Below are 23,681 nucleotides of genomic sequence, written 5' to 3'. Positions count from 1 at the left end.
GCCAGACTATAGAGGTTCAACCTGTATCATGTACAGTGTATTGTATGAAAGGTAACACATTCATATGTCATTTGAGACTCATTTTATCACACCTCTGTATTACTAAATTCTAAAGATTAAGTTAAAGAGGAATTACAATACAAGGCCAATTTCTAAATGAATATAGCTCTTCTGCTAGCAGTTGTCAAATCCATGTAAGGTCCTGCATTGCATAAAACCCTTTCTGAAACTCTAAAAGACTCCAAAGGTTTGTAGTAATCAATTTGGTTTATGAGTCTTGTCTTTAAATTGGAGAATGCAAAAGAACTTTTTAGTGAGGAAGAAACAACACACAGCCTCCCACTTCTCACCTCACACAAACCCAACCAACAAAACAGCAGACAGCTAAATTAGAGAATTATTAATGTTTATGAAACTTATAAATTATCCTCCCTTCGAAAACAGGAATAGGCAGGAAAAAATACATGAATGGGACTATAGCTTTAGGCAGAGGTGGGCAATAATTTTTAATGGGGGGCACTCCAAGATTTTGACAAGTGGTCAAGAGCCACACTTCTATGGAGGGGCTAAAGGGTCTGGGATGGAAGTTTGGTGCAGAAGGGAGCTTGAGGTAGGGGACTAGGATACATGAGAAGGTGTGGGATCTGAGAGGGAGTTTGAGTGAAGGAGAGGGTTGTGATCTGGGGCACGGGCTTAGGGTGTAGGAGAGGATTCTGGTCTGGGGAAGGGGTATAAGAGGAAGGGCAGTGACTGGGAGGGAGTTGTGACCTGGGAGAAGGGGATGCAGAGGATTTGGGCAGTGACCTGGAGCAGGGTCTGGGAAGGAGCTGTGACCTGGAGGAAAGGATGCAGAAGGTTTGGGTGGTGGCCTGGAGCAGATAGCTGTGGAGATAGAAGGGGTGTGGTGCCAAAAGAAGGCTCTGGCTGGGAGGCACTTACCTAGGTGGCTCCCAGCCAGCAGCCCTGCAGGAACCCTAGGCAGACTGGCTGCTGGAGTCCCTGGTTCATGGGCTGGCTGCACCACATGGCTCCACTTTGGGTATGGAGGTTGGGGAAGAGGAAAGGAGGCTTCACACGCTGTCCCTGCCCCCCCGAAAAATCTCTCCGCCGGAAAACTGACCAATGAGAGCTGACAGATTTTGCTGGGGGTGGTGGCGGGGTGGGAGGGGGAGGCAGGCAGGGCAACACACAAAGACTCCCTCCTCCCTCTCCAGCATCCAGAGCAGAGGATGAGCTGCTCTCTGCCTAAGGGTTCCGGGGAGGTAGCTCCCTAAACCACCAGATCTGGACTGCTGGCCATCCCTTGCTCACCCCTGACTTTAAGAGTTCTGCACGTCCACACCATATTTCTCTCAGAGAGGCATGCCAGGTAACATCAGCATACAACAACTGTTGGGACAACATCAAAACCAACCCTACTGGTGGCAAGGTAGCGCTATGGATTCAGGAGGACCAAGCGACAGTAGGAAGGTGATGTCTGGACTTAGGAGAAGCAGAAAAGGAAGTAGGGTGAAGAACTCACAAAAAAAAAAAGGAATGGAAAAGAAATGCAAGTTTAGCTGAGAAGGAGAAGTAATGGGGATCCTACCAGAAGCAGACATCTTTGGATATGAGGTACAAGTAATGGGCAGACACTAATTTGTTTTAGGAATTAGGGGGATGTAGCTGAAGCTGACTGGGTGGGCAAACTAATTTAAGACATTTTTTTTTATCCAAATGATGCTCAGCCTTAAAGAAGGTACACTGCACTTCAAAGCCCTGTGAAGAACTGATCAGGAAGACATGAATTTTTATTGAATCAGATCATCAATCCCAGCTCATATGAAGCTTTGTGTTTTCTCTGTTAATTCACATTAGAAGAAATTCAATACAAATTTAAGAATTTTTACAAACTAAAATGAAAAACAAGTACTGGAAAGGTAGAGGAATCAGAGTAGTGCCAAGAAATCTATACTGGTAATGAAATTGCTTGGGGAAAGTAAAATCACATTTGCATTGTTTTTCAAAGGAAATAACTATAGAAGGCTTGTTTGTCCCTAGGAAAACTAATGGTAACTCACTCACGTAATAATTTGTTAATTTTTGCTAAAAATACTCTTTCTCTGAGATTGGCTGAATCAATTGAATGACACTAGGGATGTGTCTAAACTACACCCCTCTGCCAACAGAGGAATGTAGATTAGGCACATCACTATTGCAAATGAAGCGGGGATTTAAATATCCCGTATTTCATTAGAATAGAAATGGCACTTTGCCCGCAAAAAGCAGCAGTCTAGATGGGGATTGGTCGACAAAGAAAGCCTTTTCCAACTGATCCTGTAAACCTCGTTGCACGAAGCATAAGGGATCAGTCAGAAAAGGCTTTTCTTGTTGACCGATTCCTGTCTAGACAGCCGCTCTTTGCCGGCAAAGTGCTGCATCGGCAAAAAGCGGCGGCCATTTCTATTCAAATGTAAGCATGGGATATTTAAATCCCCACTTCATTTGCAATAGTGATGTGCCTAATCTACATCCCTCTGTCGGCAGAGGGGTGTAGTTTAGACACACCCTAGGTTATAGCACCTTAGTGTGTCAGCAGTTTGAGTCTAGCTTGAATTGTTATAGACTGAAATGCTACCATCTGTTCAGTTCTTCAAGTAAAACTGGGCTGGGGAGGGTCTTCGTCCACTTCCTAGTCTACATTACAGAATTCAACTGCATCAATTAATTCCTTTGTCTCATGAAAAGACAGACCACAGATTGGCTGGGCATAGAGAAAGAACTTAGAAAGCAAACTTGCTAGATAAGGGTTGACACACATTAAGGGTGCCTGACTTTACTATCGCTGCCCACATTTAAATACTGAATGCCTGCTCTTGTTTGATAGAATGTCAAAAAAAGAACTGGGCAGAAACAGAACAGTACAAAGCTATAGGAGAGGCAGCTGTTGATATCTGACAGAAGCTATTCAAGACTGAAAAATAACCCAGGGAACTAGCTGTAACTGGCGTTGGTAATATGCATTCTAGGTGCTTGTACTGATTTTAAGAACATACAAATCTGAAACAGCAGGGCTATCAAATGACACTGAAGTATAATGCTGAATGTCAGATCTCTGCAACACGCTAAGGTAATGCTCGAATATTAATTTCTGGACTCTGTACTTTAATACAAGGTGTACCAAAAATGTGAATTGCTATAATATTAGTTATTTATAAAAAGACGATCTGGCCAGTACAGTCCTTTCTGAGAAGCTACACTATTTCCTTATACTTTTACTAGGAAATAATTGTGGAATCTGTTAGCAAACATTGACTTTTTTGCGATGAACACTAAATTTCAGATAAATAGTCTGGCATTACATTAAGACAAAACCCAAATTCCTTACATAGCTAGAATTCTCATTGGCTTCAGCACCTGGCCCATTGTTTAAATACAGCGGAAGCTAATGGCTTATAACAAGACTGTCTTCACAAAAGCAACTCATAAAGGGCCAAATGTTAGCGTGCAGACGATGCACAGACAGAGGTTAATGATCGCTCCTGCATCTCCTTGATCTTCCTATATCCTCTGTATATGGATGGTCTTCCTGAACCAAGTTAGAACAGCCTGAGGGCACTTTTTACTTTGGGGCCAAATCAATGTGTTGTTCATAATGAAGTTACAGTGGGTTTGCAGCTACAAGCAGTGAGTATATGTGCATGGAAAAGTGGTAATTTCAAACAGCTTAATTTCCCTTATACAGGCAGTCCCCGACTTACGCGGATCCGACTTATGTTGAATCCGCAGTTACGAACGGGGCTTTTCTCGCCCCGGAGGACACAGACTGCGGGACCTTGCGGTCCCGCCACCCGTGTACTCCGGGGCGAGAAAAGCTGCTCCGCGTCTCCCTGGTCTGCAGACCAGGAAGACGCGGATCAAAGCCGAGGAGGGGCTTGGGCAGCTGGGCAGCCCAGGCGTGCCTGGGCTGCCTGGCTGCCCGAGCCCCTCCGTGGCTTTGCAAAGCCTCGGGGGAAGCCGGCAGCGGGACAGCCCCCCAGCAAACCAGGCTTTTCTTGCCTGGGGTAGAGCAGCTGGGGCTGCTGGGTTGGTCCCCAGGTGTCCCCAAGTCAGCCGCTGCTTAAACTGATCAGCGGCTGACTACAGGAAGCCCGAGGCAGAGTTGCTCTGCCCCGGGCTTCCTGGAATCATCCGCTGATCAGTTTCAGCAGCGGCTGACTTGGGGACACCTGGGGCAGAGCAGTTGGGGTGCTGCCCGGTTGGTCCCCGCAGCGCCGCCCCTGCGGGGACCTACCCGGCAGCGCCCCAGCTGCTCTGTCTTAGGCGTCCAGATTCAGCTGCTGTTGAAACTGATCAGCGGCTGATTCCAGGCAGCCCAGGGCAGAGCAACTCTGCCTCAGGCTTCCTGTAGTCAGCCCCTGGTCAGTTTCAGCAGCGGCTGAATCTGGAAGCCAGTTCCGACTTACATACAAATTCAACTTAAGAACAAACCTACAGTCCCTATCTTGTACGTAACCCGGGGACTGCCTGTATTCAAAATATATATTTCATTACATTTCACTACTTGATTTCAAAATTTACAGTGTAAGACAATGTACTCATGTGAATTGAAATAGAAAATGACAATGATGTGCTTATTTCACAATGTATTCTATACAAAGACATTGTTGTTATTTTAACAGGTAATTCTGAGCAAGAAAGAAAATTAATGCCAAGTGTAGGATACTAAATGTCAGATAACATATCTGCTTGCACACTTTCTATACTGTAGTCTACAAAATCAAGAACGCTATAGTTTCATACAATACAATAAACATTCACTCCTACTTTTTAGTACAGGTTGAACCTCTCTAGTGTGCACCTTGAGACCTGACTAGTGCTGAACCAAAGAATTTGCTGAACTATGGGAGGTCAATATTGTCTAGCAGCATTACCAACACTTCCACTGCTTACTGGGCTGTTAGAAAACATTTAGGGATAAATTAGAGCTAAATAACAGCACAAGACACTGAGCCAGGACTGGGGGCTATAAACAAAATTTATTGGATTGTGGGAAAGTTGGCCACCCCTATGGTAAGTGGACATCTGACTAACTAAAATCATGCCAGACCATGGATGTTGCTGGACCAGAGAGTGCTGGACTAGACAGGTTCAACCTGTAACTGTGGCATTAAATAACATATAAACTGTGCCTGAGATGTTGTGCAAATAAACTTATTTTTCTGAATCACAAAGGTTCACTCCACAAAAAACAAACAAACAAACTCCCCCCGCCTCCCCTAAAAAACCGGTAATATGTACTATCTTGTAAAAGTGTGTCTCAGGGCTCTGTTACTGCTGATAGTGTTGATGCTTATATGGACTGTTAATATGTGGTGCCTGGACACTAGAGAAATAGGTGCATTACAAACAATATCAATTATGAGATATCTGAGATAAGAATATTTATACGGTACCCACAGCTAGCTGGTTAGTAATGGTTCCTTCATTCCAAGGCATTCTACAGGAGTTTTAAAGCATTGACAGTTGACATGACAGACTGTAAGTGGAGCACAGTATTTAGATAGTCCTTAATTCATGGATCACTGATAGAACACTTCATACCCACCCTAAAGGAGCACTGTGGTCTGATGGTTCAATGTACATCTCTAGAGAATCTTTATCCATAGATTTGATACAACAGACTACAATGGCTTGGAAGGAGCAGTTACAATTTATTGTGTTTAACGGATGCTATCAAAGTGCTTTCATCCACAAATTATTGACATGAGAGTTCATTACTGTGTGCAGTATCTATTCATATATAGGGAGCTGTGCTCCAGGGATTATTGACAAGGTGGCCCATAAATGGTTCCTCTGTTCCAGTTGCATTCCATCATATTGTTTTATCCTACCATTTATGGATTATTGACAGGATAGAAAACAATGGCTTAGAGCTGTTATATGCACAGTAATGACTTTGGGCAATTACGTAATCTTTAATCCATGCAACATTGACACAATGGAACTCAACTTCTTCTCCTTCTCTAGTATTACATCTGCCTTGCCAATGTCTATTATGAAGGAGTCTTATCCATAAGAATGCTGAAAGGAAGCTCTTAATCTATAGCTAGGGAGTTTGTGTATTCAGAATAGTCCAAGCATTGTATCACTTACACAGTATTGATGCCTGTACAGTTAAAGTATGTGTGTGTCAAACATCTTTATGAAAAGGTATCTCTAATGAGCATTAGTTATGTAACAAAGGTGCTTGTCCCATCATAGCTCTAATGGTATGTAAAACTGAAATCATCCAGATATATAATGATCACCTAATTGGCCTAAAAAAGAAACCTTAGATATCATTAAGGATAGTAAGAGTGAGACAACTGAGAAAGTTACCTCATATTCTTGTGAGAACTTCAAATTGTCATTAGCTTTCAATCTTTCAATGTGATCTGCAAGTTCCAAGATAGGTATTGGAGGATGGCTAGCCATGCCTGTTGAAAGAGAGAGAAGGGAAACAGCATTTAAAATAAACCAAAGAGATTGCATTATTCTAAAATTTAGAGAATACAGTAGTTAGAATGGCTAGAAATATGCAAGTAGTAAAGATGTTGTATGTGAAGGGAAGCAGGCAGATAGTTTGGCTACTCAAAGCAGGACATGCTCTGGAGAGATGAACTTTGAAGCCAAATAAAAATAATCACCAAGCATATTCCCAAAGCTAACATTCCTAGTGTAAAAGAAAGTGTTATTGTGCTATGAATCAATGAGGTTAGCTAGGCAGGAAAAATGAGACAGTTAGACCTGATGTTGACTTCTGCTTTGAGTAATGACTCTTAATGTCATTTCAAACTCCTTCTCCTGCACTGTGTGAAATGGAAACGGTGTCTTGAATTAGATGATGAAAGGTGAGCTGAGAAAATAGACACTGAAAGAGGCCTAAAGGGGAAAAAATAGTATTTTGACAGAAAACAAAGTGACTTATGCATAATCAAGGAAAACTAACTTGGAGAATGAAGGTTACCAGGGTAACCGGAGACACCTGAACCTGCAAAGGAAATGATATAAAATAAAATAAAATAAAATAAAATAAAATAAAATAAAATAAAATAAAATAAAAAAATCCCAAATTAATTAAAAAAATACAAATAAAAATGAAATGGATCGCTTGGTAATTAGAGGGGACTGATAATGTTTCAAGAACGGAAGGACTGACTATACATTCTGACTCAATCAGACCAGGAAGACTCTAAGATAGCTTTAATATTTTATGAAGTTTTGAGATGATTGACATTCACATGCAACTGTGGATGACTAGAATAACATGCATCACTGCTTATAGACAACAGTCAGTAAAGACAAGACTGGACATCAGACAACTAGAGCTTCAAAAATGTTTTCACTAGTAGCAGATTGTAGAGACAGGGGTTGTACAATTCAGCTGAAAACACATATCTGGCTGTACTAGTACCTTAAAGTGATCTTACCCTCAAACCCCATTATCAACCCCCAAAAGTACCTACAATCTACTTCAGGTGTAAACATCTTTGTCTACTGATGAAGATACAGAATGAAAGAGAGAGTGAAAGAGAGTCTGGAAAAAGATGGGGATTGACAGAAAAAGAAGGGGGGGGAGGAAGGAAGAGAGAGGGAGAGAAAAAGGCAAAGAGAGATGTGGGGCCAACTAGAACAGGCTGCCAGCTAAATATTTGCCAGCATACTCTTTGTGGCCATTTCCCCCTGAATCAATTAGTTTTGATGCCACCTCCCCAAAATAGTTGGCATTTATTTCTTCAGGTTTACTTTTACCAGGCCTAGAAGAAAATAGTGTGTATAATCCAGTTACAGGGAGAAACCACAGCTAGAAAATTTTGTCTAGTGAACCCCAGGATCTGCTGAAATTACAAAAGAAAACAATGATGACTGCAGGGGGCTCAAAGTGGAAGCCATGTTGCACAATTCAGTTTGATTTGTCACCATGAATTTCAGGAGTGTTCTGAGGAATATCTAACTTACAATTTCTACCACACCACTCTAAATGACCAATGGGATTATGATATGGTCACTTCATAATTTTTTTGTGGTATTTTAGTCACTAATTAATAAATTTCAGTTCACAGGAAGGACCAGAAGCTCTGATCCAAATCATTTGAGCCTTGTATAGTACTCATAACATACTTTCATATAGTTAAATGCTAACCGCACAGTGATTCTGTCACTGCGAGGTTTTATTATAGATAGTATGACATACTACCAGTCAACTGAACTAAGGGGAGTACCCAGGAATAATGGGGATATTTTTAGGAAGTTAGAGGTGTTAAATTAGTAGCAAATTATCTATATCAGTTCTGGAGTCTGCCATTTTCTCAGTTGTCAAATTAAGGCCATTACATTGATTTTTGAGAGTTGTGGGTGACATTTTTATAATAATTAGACTGATTTGATCCAGATCAAGCACCCCAATGAAAAGTATGGGAGTGAAAAGGCACAAGAAAACTCTAGACTTATCCAGAAATGGAGGTGGACTGATGTACATCTAAAACAGTGCTTGAACAAAGAAAATAATAGAGACAAAGATGTTTAGACCTTTTCGAGCGAATCGTGGGAGAGAGTTATTATCATATAAGGACTGAGTGGTAGTTTGGCTAGAGAGGGAGGACACAGAGCCAATCAGGGAGGCGTAGGGGACTGAATTACTGCTCAAAGCTGTAAAAAGTAAAGCCAATTGGAAATGGGAAACAAATTAGTAACAGTAGCAGAAGGCCATCATAATCAATCAATCAATCAATCAGTCATACAGACATACATGTGTACACTTCTGACATGCACAAAACCACTGCCTGGAAACTGTATTCAGAAGAAAATATCCACAAGTCCAGTCTCTCTACTGTAAAGGTAAAGGACATACAACTGAAAAAGTGGGTAATTTTTGTTAATTAGTGAAACTATCCTATCCTTTTCTACAGCACCAAGAACTTGGATCTTAGTACTTAGCTCAGTGGTGAGGGTGTTGACTCATTTTAAAGAGTCAGAAATTGTTGGTAAATTATTAGGCTATTTGATTAATCAATTCAAACTATTCCTTTTTTAAAATTGGCCTTTTAAAGAACCATTATTACAGAGGTACCCATTACCACTCTAAAGTTGAGCAACTACCACCATTTACATTTCTCACCATACAATTCTAAAGGGTGATTCCTTTGTAAACATTTGGTGCAGAGTGAAACTTGGCATAAAACTTTTCTAAGCAGGAAACTTACAGATAACTTTTATAATTATTGGCAGACTCTTATTTGAGCATAACCCCCTTCTGCCAGAACTCATTTTATGATACTATAATTGAACAATAGTTAAAATTCTTTAATATTTTACAGTCAGCATATAAAGTGAAGAACGTGCATTTGGTAGGGCTAATATTTTTTTAAAGACACAATAGATGCAATACCGAGGAGACAAATATATTACTTTTTCTTTTTTGAAGGGCTTTTGCTATGTACTCATTCTACGTATCTGTATTATACAGATGTATCCTCTTGATAATATGCATTCACGTTTCTCAAAGAGATGTTAAGGTATATGCTGCAGGTGCATATTAACACCGCTGATGCAAGCTGGAGGCTCCTATTGACTTCACCATGGATTGTTTGCACGAAGGGCAGAACTTAACTCTCACTACACAAAATGTAGCCAATCAGACTTATTTTATAGCTCTACAATATAGAATGCATACTTTTGCCGATAAACATTCATATCATTCCACATATGCTATGAGCATGTATTAAAACTAATAGACAAAATGCAGCTACATCTTTACAGGTCCTCTCACATGCTTAGTAGGTCAAAAGGAATAACATGCCAATGACATGCTTCACTTAGCTTTTTTATTCAAATAAAGAAAAGGGTAAATTAAAGCACACAAAAATGTTAAAATAATGCTCTAAAGATCTGACTCAATCAATGATGACAATATCATGCAAAGTTACATCTGAATTTCCATCTAACACCAGCCCTTATGGCTAACTACTGAAGAGGACTGCAAAGAGTGACTGATTTTTTACTGAATAATTGTGTCCCCTCCCCAAAATAATTTAACAAGAACTTGTGGCTCCAATAATACATTGAAATATCTTCTTATCTTCTAGTAATTGTACCATTAATGTGAGGGATATGGTATACTATTTGGGCTACAATACTTAGGTGTAATATAGGGAGAGTTAAGACAAAATTCAATACAAAACAGAGGGCAGATGAAAGGACCTCTGCATCAGTCACTTAATTCATGCTTAAGACCTTAGGGTGAAAACCCGATCCCACTGTAGTCAATGGGGATTTTGACCTTAACTTCCATGGGGCCAGGATTTCATCCTTATGTAGACTCTGCACTGAGGTGAATATTAATAGAAGTGAACAAGAAATAGAAAAGGAGCCTTCCATTTGCTACTTTCTTGCATGTATGCATTTATGAGATAGAAGATCAAGGCATTTTTGAGGCTTTAATATCATCGGGGAGCACATTTGGTTTGAAAATTGCTCAAGGTGTGAGTGAAGCTCCAAGTTTACAAGTCCCTGATGAATAAGCAATAGAGATTAAATAGAGCACTTAGCAGTTACAACATGCAACAGTTGCTTTTAAAAACAGGCATGTTGGAAATCTGACAATTTTCACAGAAAAACCTTTATCAAATTACTTGTATTATACACGCCCACATCAAACTAATAACCTGTGATCATTAAAGATACATTTATTGCACTAAGTATTTAATATAATATCATAGAAAAAAATCACGCTGTTTCCATCAACAGAGGAGCCGACACTAGTGGCACCTGTCCTGTCAAAAGCATAAAACTTGTGTGCAGCCTGTGCAACAAATTAAAAACCCACCAATACTGATCTGAGGTCAAAGGGAGTTTGGTTTCCAGGAGAACTCCAGGAGGTGATGCTAGAATAGCTGATACTAGAATTACTTTTATTCTTTGTTAACAGTCGCTACAGTGAAAACAAACTTGAGGGAGTAGGTTCAGGACTTATCTAACCACAATAGCGATTTCTAAGTATCCTATTTCACAATAGTTCATTCTATGAACACTCTATTTTGAAATACAATACATTATTTTCCAGAACAATTTGTGTAGGTACAAAGTGGAACAATGCTTCTGAAATCAAGGTGACTTTTATTCTGGAAAAGAGTGCCCGTGTGGGAGCTATTCAGGTCAGTTTCCCCAAGCAGACACACCTGTGCTCTCTCATCAGTGTTGACATAATTCTCATGAATATGAATGAGAGGAGGAGAGTTCTGCTAGCTTGTAAGTCAGATGTATAAATCCAAGCATCAACTTTTCCCCTTGTGTTTAATTTGCTATTTTCTAGACTTTTCCAGTTGACCTGTTTTATTTTGTTTTGCTTGATCTTGGAAAGAGACTGGTGCAGCTTCCTTAAATAACTCTTCCCACAAGTATATGGTGAAGAATGACTTACATAAATATGAGTAAATCTTTGAATTCAAACTGTTATAATTGTCTTTATTTTCCTTGAATTTCAAGTATCTTTATATTTAACTAATGTGCTATAATGAGATAATTGTTTAATTGGTGTTCAATTACATAAATTACTTACAAGTGTGGCACATTTTGTACTTAAATGAAAAACAAAAAGTGACTTGTCAGGAACAAATCAATCTTGTTTCTCTCCTGACAGGCAGTCTGGAGTTTTTTCCTGAGCCTTAGGTCTCAGAAAATTTCAAACAATTTCAAATCAGTCACTTTATTTTTTGTAAGTCACAGTGTCTCCTTTTTGTAGATTTTATTTGATGAGATCTTTAATGTAGACATAATTATTGTTCTTTCCCTTATCCCTTGACCGCTCTCTGTCAACATGGCTTAGTGACTTTTAAAACTTGCTTGTAAGGTTAATGATTTTAATCTGATATTTTCTAGTAAACTTGCAAGAATATGACTCTTAATCATCCCTTCTCCTCCACCTTTAGAAAATAATAAAACTTATACACTGAAACCCCTTATGCTGTTGGGAGATTGGGCATTTTCATATTGACTTAAAGAAAACCTGACACAGATGTGACCCACTTGCTGACATATGGGCTAGCTAACAAATTTACATTTGTATGGGAAGCCCATATGGAGACAGAATCTTCTCAGATGTAGAACTGTGGGCTATTCCCTTATGTTGAGACACAGTGCCAAAAGTTTTCATGGTGTAGCTCCACTTGTTGCAATGGAGTGAAACCAGAGATGAATATGGTCCTCTGTGTTCAGAATAAAATGGGAATTATCCTAATAACACTGTTCTTTACTGGTAAAGCATGAAGAAAAGTGATAGGAAAGTGAAAGCTTTATTGTTCTGGCAATTCTGAATTTAGATTCATATGGTGTCTTCATATTGTGTTAGTATTTTCATCACCAGTTCAACTTGATCATTAATAAAATAAGAAAGGCCACATGGCAAAATAGAAGATAAAATACTATGGACAATCCACATAGTTTTTTTAAATGGTTATATTAAACCAGATATACTAAAGTTGATGTTGCTCATATGGCATGGATTTCAAATGATTTTTAATCCAACAGGATTAAACCTTGAAGTTCACATCCCACTTACACCTCCCCCCACCCCACCTTTGACAAAATAAATTTGTGGTTTAAGATTAAAAACATTTTTTTACAACATTGTGTCTTGAACATCTGACAAGTGGCTGTTTTTGAGCCTTTCAAACAGTCAAAGCATTTGTCACCCATTACTGTTCATCAAGGTTCATCATTATCATGAATAGAGGGGATTCCATACACACTCTATTATCATCTCCCAGTGGAAACACATCTACTTAATTTCTATGTTGACAGGCATGTGCTTGCCCCTTAAACACTGGGGATTTTTAATGATGCTCTGCCTCACATTGTCTAATTTATTTTTGATCTCTGCTCCCCATTAGTAACCATATTAAACAAGAGATTGGTAATCTAAACATTTCAATTTAAGTGAAAATTGTCTCTTCAGTTGCTCCACATTATCAGTTCATTAGGAAACATAATGACTATTTTTGATGGTACACTTTCAGTGGCAGAGATTTTGTATTCATCTGAGTATTAAAGGCACCCAATACACTCTGACTGCTGCAACTATCTATCTATCTATCTATCTATCTATCTATCTATCTATCTATCTATCTATCTATCTATCTATCTATCTATCTATCATTGACCCTTCTGGAGTCTTACTGCCCTGGGTGCATGCTGACTGCTAAAACCCATTCAGCATTGTGTCATTGAATACAATTATTGGTAACTGTGTCCACAGAGGATAAAGTTGTACCTTTTTATGAAGGCAATTATAAATGTTTCAATAAAATGTACACAGCAAAATTCCTAATTCCCTTTCAGGGGAAAATGTGTAAGAAAACATATACGGTTCCCATGAATATAGGGCCTCTTTTTATTTAATCTTGCTGGCTTTGTGTTTGAGTAGAATTTAAAACTGTGTTAGTAGGTTTCTAACCCATGCCTCAATATCTACACTACTATTATTATCTTCTTTAGCTCGATTAAAAGCTAGAATGAGTGTGTCTACCTGCGCTATAATCACACTTTCACTTGAACTGTAAACATAGCCTTATGCTGAATGCACAGCTCCATTAAAGTCAAAGGGAATTCAACAAGAGCTTCTGCTTCTACACAAGAATACAGGTTGAACCTCTCTGGTCCACTACTCTCTTGTTTAGCAACATCTGTGGTCCGGTAAGATTTTAGTTAGTCCGATGTCCACTTATCATGGGTGTGACCAAGTTTCCTGCAGTCTTATAAAATTTGTTTGTAGCTACCCAACCTCGCTCTCAGTTTTCTGTGCTGTTATTTAGCTCTAATTTACCCTTAATTGTCTTTTAAGAGCCCAGCAAGCAGTGGAAGTGTTGGAAATGCTGCTAGATAATATTGACTTTCCATGATTCAGAAAATACTCTGTTTGGCACCGGTCAGCTCCCAAGGGTGCCAGACTAGAGAGATTCAAACTGCAGTGCCACTGACTTCAGCAGGGTCGGGATCTCAGTCTTAGAATTCGTTAGCTAACATCTTCCAACATGATTTTATATCCTGAATGAGACAAACTGCCTGAGGCAGAAACTGTCTTTTTTATTACTTTTTTGTACAGTGCTGAACACAATGGATTCCTGATCCTTGATTGTGGGTCCCTGATGCTACCATGATACAAATAATAATAGTAATTTGATTTGCAGTTCACAAGTGCCTGAAAAATCAGACACTTGTGTTACTAAAACGGTTCATTGCCTAGAAATTAATGATATCAGTGAATTGTGGCTTCACATCCAAGTTCACTAAAAAATGTCAAACCCATGCTAACGCCTGTTGCAAAGAAATGTTCAAATTCACTTATCTCCAGTTTTTTCCAGAGCAATGAGGTAAAACTATAAAGTCTACATTCTAATGTAGCATGAGCCGTCTCTTCCCCCACTTTATTTTAAAATATAACAAAAAATAAAACATATATTCAAGACTAAGGCTACAAATTTCAACACACCAAAGTAAAAAAACAAAAAAAGGAAACTGTATGTAATAATATTAAAGTAAGCCATTATTTGTACAAGAGCTATGGATTTGGCAGTTTGTTTTAGAACACATATGATGTGAACAGAGCTGTAATAACTGTAACTTTTTCTTTTCCTGATTTTGTTTACTCTTTTGAAATAAACTGTGTATGTGTGCACGTGTGCATTGTGTGGTTTAATAAATCTCTGACAATCTCCATTTCATTTCCTGATTTAGTGCATTTAAATACATAAAAGTGAATTAAAATAGTGGTTATGTAGTCCCTTGCCTTCCACAGTTACCAGAGAGGACCAAGATGTGTGGCAGCAAGGAGCTTAATAAATGTAGGACCTATTGGTCAGGGAGTTCACTACAGGTTGAACCTCCCTCATCAAGGCCTCTCTGATCTGGCAACATTCATGGTCCAGCAGGACCACAGATGTTGTTAGACCAAAGTGCCCCAGACACAGAGGTGGACTAGGTGGCAGAGAGCCTAGGGAGAAGCTGCCACCCCATGGGGGGAGGCAGAGAGCACCAGGAGAGGCTGCCATCTATAGTGGGGCCAGATGTGGGGCTAGGGAGCCCTGAGAGCAGTTGCCGTCCTGCTCAGGGCTGGGGACAGGGAGCTCCGGGAAAAGCCACAGGGCTGGAGGCAAGAAGCAGAGTCCTGCGAGTGGGCTATGGGCAACAGAGCCAGGGAGGTGGGCTAGAGGAGGTCACATCTCTGGGTTCTCCAGAGAGGCAACGAGGAGGGGAGCTCTGGGTGGGACTGGAGGTCTGATCTTCCCTGGTTTGGCAAATTTCTTTTTGGAGGGGACCGCTCAGATACCACGGGTGCCAGACCAGGGAGCTCCAACCTGTAGTAGCAGGTGAAGGCATGATTCTTTGTGTTCATGGTCTCACTGCAGAATTTATAGTAATAGCCCTGATTTTTGTACATTGCTTTGGGTAAATTAGGAAGACTTTAAACGCGATCAATCAGAATAGACTTGTGGCTTCATTTAAATCATACTGTGACAAAAAGTCCACTGGAACACAACACCATAAAAATTAAGGTGTCTTAAAAATTAAGAAAAATCCAAAGATAAATTATCAACTCATTCATGCAAGGGTGACAAAAATTCCAGGACCACATTTTTTTATTTTTATCCTGAACTTGGCTGTCAAGGTTACTCCCATTAAGAAAATGAAATTAAACATACTAGAAAGGGTAAAATGGAGGTAACACAGGTTTAAAGATATTTTGCAAAATATCATCCCTATCCCTCACAAATAGTTATATATTAATATACTCTTTTAACCTCAGACACAGCCCATTTTGTAAGACAAGAGTAGTTTTTTCCAGTGCCTTTCTGTTTTGCACATCTGTTGTGCATAGCCCAGACACTTAAGAGAGACCTTAGCATGACAGTTGTACACAATCAATATGAGAAATATGAATGATTCCTATAAAACAATCCCTTAAAGGGACACTGTCAACTTAAAATCTAGTCAATTTAAAGAAAATGAATTTAAAAAGTTGTTTCAGGGAAAACACCTGCTCCAGAGACTTGTGGCCAATTTTTGATCCCTTGTAGTTAAATATTCCTATGTGAAAAATTGTCTCTCTTTTCTGTTGCCATGTGAAAGACGCGGACAAAATCAAGGGAGACTGACTACCTGACTGCAGTGGAAAGGGAATATTTGTACACAAATGCACACTGTTTATAAATTGGGGAAATAATTTCCCAGCCCCCAATCTCTTCATTGTTACTTGTAACAAGCGTATGCAAATAATGTCTACGAAAAAATGTGTTTAAGTTGATAGAGTCACTGCTAGTGGAATTACTTATTTATGTTCAATGTGGGATTTTTCTTAAGCTGCAGACGTTAGAAGAAATTATTCACAAAACTATTAGAGAAAAATACATGGCACAAATCACATTAATCAATATAAAGAACTTGTTAAGAAGTAGAAAATTCAACATTTAACGACTCACTTCTCTAGTAGCAATGTTGTTTAATGCAATATTGTTCAAAACCTGGTATGATCACAGCGCTGTAAATGAAGGAGTTCTGTATCTTACCTGGAGTTTGAAAATTAAGGCGTCGCAGCTCCACTGGATCTGTGGGATGATGAGAAGGAATTTCCTTGCTGTTAGGTATACTGCTTTTTCTAGAGTCGGACTCAGCCCTCTTCCTGAAAGGTGAAAAGTAAACACACACACACAATTAAACTCCCAAGTGTTAATTACACAAATATACTTGTTTGACCTATTTGATCATTTGATAATGCTTCTTCTTAAGAATATTCAAAGTATAAGAAAACAGTTGGGTGCATTATATGGTTAAGGCAGCTATAATTCACATTGTTAAAAGAAATATAAACATGAAAATATTGGTTGGGAATAACTGCATTCAGCAATTGTTGGATCCTCTAGTTCATCATTCAAGGCACTAGAATAATTAACTGATATGGGATATGAATGCAAAACTTCAGGAAATCCACTTTGTTTCTTTCTTAAAAGCTAGCCACCTACCAGCTTTATTACATATATTTGTTTAAATCTTCATTATGTAACCTTTAACAACATATGATGGTGCTATATTTGCTCTCTTCTTGTTTTAATATGAACGGCTCTGTACTCTTTTATTTATGAATAGCTTTTATTCATTAGGCACTTTCAAGGTTGCAGATAATATATCAGAACACTGTTCTTTTCTAAGAAGTAAGAGCTTAATTCTCAGCATTTCAGCTCTGTAATATGGTGAGTCACAGAACACCCATGGCTCCAATCTCTTGCATATTCACAGGCCGGATGTCAATGTAAATGCTTCTGATCAAATAGGGGCAGGATTTTCAAAAAGTGCCTAAGGAATTAGGCAACCAAGTGCTATTGCCTTTCAATGGAATTTTGTTGCTCTCAAAACAAAAACAAACAAAAAACCCCCACTCCATAAATGCAATGGGCTGAAGAGACAGAAAAGGTCCTGTAGGTCCCCTTTGCCTCAGAAATATGAAATCTTTCTGCTTTCCAGGGTTTGTTGGTCTCCTGTAAGAATGAGCTCCTATTGTCTGAGAGTTTCATTCTCTGAAGTCAGACAAGCAGAAATGTATTGGCTTTCAGAATTCCTGCTGTTTTGGATTTTCAGTCAATATTTGTTTAGAAGCGAGGATGAAGGTGGCAAAAGGCCAAATTTCAAGAAACGTAGACGTGGTGTATGTGTACGAGTTATTATGCCTATACCTCTCAAGTATCTCGCATTTTATTTGACATCATGCTATAGGGCCATTTTCCTGATGAGGGTTTACAATGAGGGTGCTATATCCTTTATGGACATATTCTTAACAGTTTAACTTCATGTCTTCTCTGTCCATGTGTAACAGACAAAGCAGTGCATGGTAAGGCTGATTAGAACATGATTTTATATGATTGGAAACAGCGCATGGAGTGAGGAGGCAGGAGGGAATATTATCAATTTTAGCTATGGACTAGCATCTCTATTGTGGATAACCCTATCCGCTGGGCTACTCGGGAACCCAACCCTCCTCCCTACCTTCTGGGCACCCCTTATCCTGCTTTCCAAGTGCTAGAACAAGCTCCAGCTCTGGAGGAGCCTGAGTTGGCTATTTGGTTGCTTCCAGGATGGGTTGGGAGGACGAGGCTTGAGCCCACCCCCCTGCCCTTCCCAGGCAAATGCCCTATCCCCATGGCCACTCAGGAATCTACCCCACTGCCGCCCCCCCCCCCAATATCTTGCACTTGTAGTTGCTATTGACAGATATACAACTCCCCTAGCAAGACAAAATTTGCACAGATTTAATTTCTATTCTGGTTGTCTTTGTGTTCTGTGCAAATTGTGTGTTAATCTCATAAGCTCTTGAAGCATGAAACCACTGTTAACTTCAGTGGAAGTCTGATATGCAGAAGACTTTCAGGATCAGGTGGAGCATTAAAACAAACATAAGGCAAGGGGCTGGCAGAAATAAGCTATTTTTGTGCAATTTTGTATAAATAAAATTGTTCCAGAGTTTTGGGGCAAGACTCTTCCTACTCCAGAAAATATGGCTATTCCCTCTCTTCAGTGAGGGTACATGAAATTCAGCCTGTTTTGCTTAAATTGTTTTGAGAGGGATGAAAAATGGATCCCTGCCGGCAACCCTACATTCTTCTACTGTAGCTCCCCTCAGTCACGAAGGCAACAGGTTGTGGCAGTCCGAGGGAGACTTTGTTCACTCTGGAACAACAGCTCTGTAGATAACAAAGAGTCACTTGCAAGGAGTTTGAGGTGCTGCTTTTTGCAGGGGTTAAATTAATTGTCCCAAAATCAATCCTAACCACTGCCAAGCCACAGAGCCTAGAATTCCTTGCCTGCACAACCATGTACTGCTCCACCAGAATCAAGGTGATTTGTCCCAAGCCTTGCAAACTATTACCTGTGTCCAAAACATTGTTTTGCCACTTATTGGCCATTCAGTTGGTCAAGCTGTGTGGGTATCAAAATGCTTTGTATGTACAACAAGCCCCAGACTTCCCTGGGTTCACAGAAGTGATTGAGTGCTAGTTAGCCTACTACAGACACACAAAAAGCTGGGACTTGTAAGGAAATACAGTAATTCCCTGCTTAACATGTGCCCATTTAACACATTGCCCCTGGCCAGAGGGGGTCACCGGAGAACTGTGGGGCAACCGGCAAACCTCCGCCGCTTTGTAAGGAGGCAGAAGAAGCCCCGTGCAGCTGCCTGGGGCTTCATCTGCCTCCTTACAAAGCAGCGGAGGTTCTCCACTCACCGTGCAGTTCCCTGGTGACCCCCTCTGGCTGGATGCCTTGTGTCCAGCCACAGAGGGTCACCAGGGAACTGCGCTTTGTAAGGAGGCAGACGAAGTCCCGCGCAGCTGCCAGTGACCAGCCAGCTGGGGAAACCCAGCCGCCAGCTGCAAGTGGGGGGCAAAGGAGAGGGAGCGAGGCATCCGGCCAGAGGGGGTCGCCAGGGAATGGCGCGGTGAGCGTTGAACCTCCGGAGGCAGGGTAAACCCAGCCACTGGCTGCAAGCCCCCTCCCCTGTCCTGTCCTTCCCTTCCCTTCACTAGAGCCAAACACCTCCCCTTCCTGCTATAACCCAGTCCCCTTTCTCCCCCAGCTTTATGTCCCGGTCTCAACTGCTAACAAATGCATGTTGGAGCTGCAAGCTCACGTGCCCTTCAAACGCACCCCCCAACTTTCCCATTATTTTCAATGGGAAAATTGACCCCACATAACATGTTTTCACTTAGCACGATCATTTTCTGAAACGTATCTACTGTGTTAAATGAGGAATTACTGTAGTTCACTTGAACTGTCTTCCAGAATTGTGAAGGGTACAGTGTCCTTAAATTTTTATCAGGTTAAACCAAACAGACCTCAGATTGGTATTACCGATACTGTTATAAAGCCAGACTCTGCCATCATTAATCATAGTGGGAGAAAAGCTGGGGCAAGTGAAATTAATGGGAATTTTGCCAGGATATCATCCATTCAGTAGTACCTCACTCAGCAAGTGGCCCCAACGATGAATAAAAAACTGCACATTTTGCTTTGTGGAATCAATGGAACTACTGACAAGTTGGAACTAGTCAGCATAGTTAAGGTGACATTATTAAATTCTTAAGAGCTGGACAATAAGTATGGGTGGCAAAATTGAGGGCTCGGGGATTAATGTAGAAGGTCTCAAGTTCTATAAGTTCTACACCTTTTCTTTATTTAAAAAAGGATTTGGTGACCTTCAGTGAATCACAGAGCTGCCATCAAAATTTTAAAGTAACTTGTGCTATGCAAGGCCTTGTGTGGACAGACACAGAACATTCTGCCCCATAACCACCTGACTATATGCTTCCTAAAGAACTCTATGCCTCAATGCCCTCACTTCTCGTATTTTTTTAGACATGCAGTTTTATTTACAAAAATAAATACTTTCATTGAAAAAAGGAGGTAAAACAGATTTTCATGAACATTCAGTTAAGTAAATCCCACTGGACTAAATTTCTAGAGGAGCTCAATCTAACTTCATAAAGTATGTGTTTTTTTAACATGCAAAACTGTTATCTGGGAGAGCAAATGGAAATTGCCTACATAAACTTGGTAGCAAGACTTTGAGTTACTTGAGTTGAATCTGCAGATTTTGGGAGCTGAACTATTAGTTCATTACATATGCAAAATCACTGCTAATTTAGTACTAAATCCATTAATATTTTACGTTGATTTGTACACTCTGTTTTCTGCAGACAAAACAAGCGTGTAATATTTCTTTCAATTGTTAAGAAGCATTTTTATTTATATCTGGTGCTCTTAAAAGTGACAGACTAGTATAACGTCCTAGAGGCATACATAATTTGCTTTTTCCACATATAGTTCTGCTAGTGCATATCAACCCTGACCTGTACAAATTCCCCATTTCTATATTAAAAAGCACTACCGTATCATACAATAATAACTGCAAATGTTATAGTAAACATAAATAGCCTCAAATGCTATCATAACTCTAAAACTTCAGTATTTGAGGGTACTTACCGTAGAATTATATATTTTGTTTCTTTACTTTAATTACAGTTATTTTAATTTTGTCTCTCTCTAGACCAGAGAATGCTACAGTAATTGCATCAGATTTTGAGGGTTAGGAGAACTATCCACTAAGGGTCAGAATGAGATCATCAATTTATTTTTCCTTGTGACCTACTGTAAGTAAGGATTGCATCCAGGCTGTTAAAAGTGAAAAACTAATGCACTAACTCATTATAATACATAATTTCCCAAGTCTTCTGCAGCTCCATTTTCAGATGTGAACACCATTTTAAAAATGAGCAAAAAACGTTCATAAATTGATTTGTACTATCACCTGAAACTGTAACTGAGGATAATATGAGATATGGAAAAAAACCCACTTTATTTTAGTTTAAAGATGATACACTGCTATAAATGACTCATGCCTTTTCAGTGTTGGAAACTCAATAAAATATCTAGAGTGCTATTAGACTGTCTTTATATTTTATATCTATCTGCCCAAGATTATTTAGACTGACAGACATTCTGTTTTAAATCACCATCACGATAAACGCTCTATACTTTTTTCTTTTTTGGTGTAAATAAGAAAGCAATTGTTCTTCACTTCTCACCTGTCAGGTTTACTGCTCCATTTTAATGCAGCAAAGATGGGAGAAAAGGTTAAATGTTAGTTGGCCAATGGCAAGAAGAGTAACCATGACAACAGTAGAATCAGGAGATGGTGGTTTATAGTGAGGACACATAACTTACATAAATTACTAAATGACAGCTCATCAAAACATTTAATGCCTTTTAATCATGGAATAAATGGAGGACACAAGGTTAAGTTCAAAGAGTCTTTTGCTGCTTAAGAAAAGTCTTTTGCTGCTTAATACATTTTTGTATTAATATCACATTCCCTTTTGGTCATCACCTACAAAATAATGCCACAATCAATTACATCCCAGAAGGTTGCAGATGCTGGATATATATTTGAATTTTACTTACAACCCGCAGAAAGACTTTAATTTAACCTGAGTACAGTGAAGTTCAGTGTAATTTTTTTTTATTAAAAAAGACTAAATGGATGAGATGTTCTTATAGAGTAACAAAGATTTGCAGTAAATTGTAAAGTTTTTAGCCAGTTTTATGCAACTATGCAATAAAATGTGAGAAATTATTTTAAAAATTCTCTTGACATATAAAGTAATCCTAAATCTTTCTCTAATAAAGTATGAAATACCTTTTGTTCTAGAAGGAATAGCTCATCTTAGATCTATAGTGCATGACCTATAAAATGTATGGAACTGGAAAAGTACTTTATTTGTAGCCACTAACAAGTCAGATAATTGAAACTATTCACAAACACTAGCAATACAGTGTTTGTCTATGCATTATTACAAATAATGTGGAGTGCTACTCAGGCTATACTGCTTGGAAGCTACAGCGATCCTATTACTTACAATGGATACTAGAACCTTTATAGCGTCCTGCATTATAAAGTCCCTCCATTGCCCTTCCCCCACTTAAAAGAATATTAGTTACTATGGCTCAAACCCAGAGGTCCTTACTAAGTTTCTATTCAGTTCTTACTACTTCTTGCCAAACCCCATTGGGTTCAAAAGGATTTAATCTAACATTCCAAGCCTCTGAGCAGATTCACACAGCTGCCATTTAAACAAAAATCAACCTGCCAAAGAAATGTTTCCTTCTTTCTCCTAAATATGGAATGCCTTCCAGAGACAAGACTGAGAAAAGAGAGTTCCACTATGAGCAACATCCTTCTTTGCAACCATCATAGGTTTAAAGTTATGTGAACTTTCAGAAATGCAGAAAACAGATATAGGAATTTAACACCAGTGAAAGTTGATATTCCAGCAGGATATATAACTTCTTTCTAGCCCTGGCAAATCTTGAGATACTGCATAATTTAGAGATCTCTAACATTTATTAATTAATGTATTCTTCTCTATGTGGCCAAATTTACAAGTCATCCTTCTTTTCTGAGGGGTGGGGGAGGGAATCATACTCATTTCAGCTCTACTCTGATGAAATGTTTATCCTCTGGTGCTCTAGCATATTTATGCAGCTCTATGCATTGCTGAAGATAAAGCCAATATTCTACTCATTCTCAGTACACCTGCACAGGACTGGGAGTCATGCAGGATGCTTTTTCTTCCTCACTTCTGTAGGTACCTGGCTCTTTGATGTAAGAGGGGTGCCTTATGCTCTGGTACTACTCAGTGTGGTTGCACAAGACGGACTCTGATGTGACTATAAATGAGTAAAAGGAGAGTTTAAAGTTGTATAATGTACCACTTGCACCTGGACATATACATTTCATCACTTTAGTTTCCCCCTGGATTTCTCTACACTAAATTCACAGTGAATTTAACAGCACATAACTATATCCCCACCCATCCAATTTATCACAGAATATAGGTAAGGGAATCTAAGAAAATGTAACACAAAAAGAGGCCATAAAATAAACTAGTATCTGAGGGTATGTCTACACTACCCCGCTAGTTCGAACTAGCGGGGTAATGTATGCATACCGCACTTGCTAATGAAGCCCGGGATTTGAATTTCCCGGGCTTCATTAGCATAAGCGGGGAGTCGCCATTTTTAAATCCCCGCTGCTTCGAACCCCGTGCAGCGCGGCTACACGG

The 23,681-nt window shown here is 39.5% G+C and overlaps 1 protein-coding gene across 17 annotated transcripts in view; it reads right to left on the bottom strand.

The window, feature by feature from the left end:
* PTPRD (protein tyrosine phosphatase receptor type D) overlaps positions 1-23,681 on the bottom strand; it is a 1,779,541-nt gene that overhangs the window by 87,642 nt on the left and 1,668,218 nt on the right. For 11 of the 17 annotated variants that reach the window (XM_075931585.1, XM_075931599.1, XM_075931586.1 and 8 more), the window contains 3 exons: positions 16,581-16,693; positions 6,971-7,012; positions 6,361-6,458 (listed from right to left, as the gene is read on the bottom strand). In XM_075931585.1, coding sequence (XP_075787700.1) covers positions 6,361-6,458; positions 6,971-7,012; positions 16,581-16,693 — 253 coding nt within the window. The remainder of the gene's footprint in view (positions 1-6,360; positions 6,459-6,970; positions 7,013-16,580; positions 16,694-23,681) is intronic. The other 6 variants (XM_075931595.1, XM_075931596.1, XM_075931597.1 and 3 more) reach the window with 1 other exon arrangement.

This window comes from Pelodiscus sinensis, chromosome 6 (genome assembly GCF_049634645.1).
Source record: "Pelodiscus sinensis isolate JC-2024 chromosome 6, ASM4963464v1, whole genome shotgun sequence".
Taxonomy (NCBI): Eukaryota; Metazoa; Chordata; order Testudines; family Trionychidae; genus Pelodiscus; species Pelodiscus sinensis.
The sequence above is the reverse complement of the archived record's forward strand: the minus strand, read 5'-3'. Positions and strand labels throughout refer to the sequence as shown.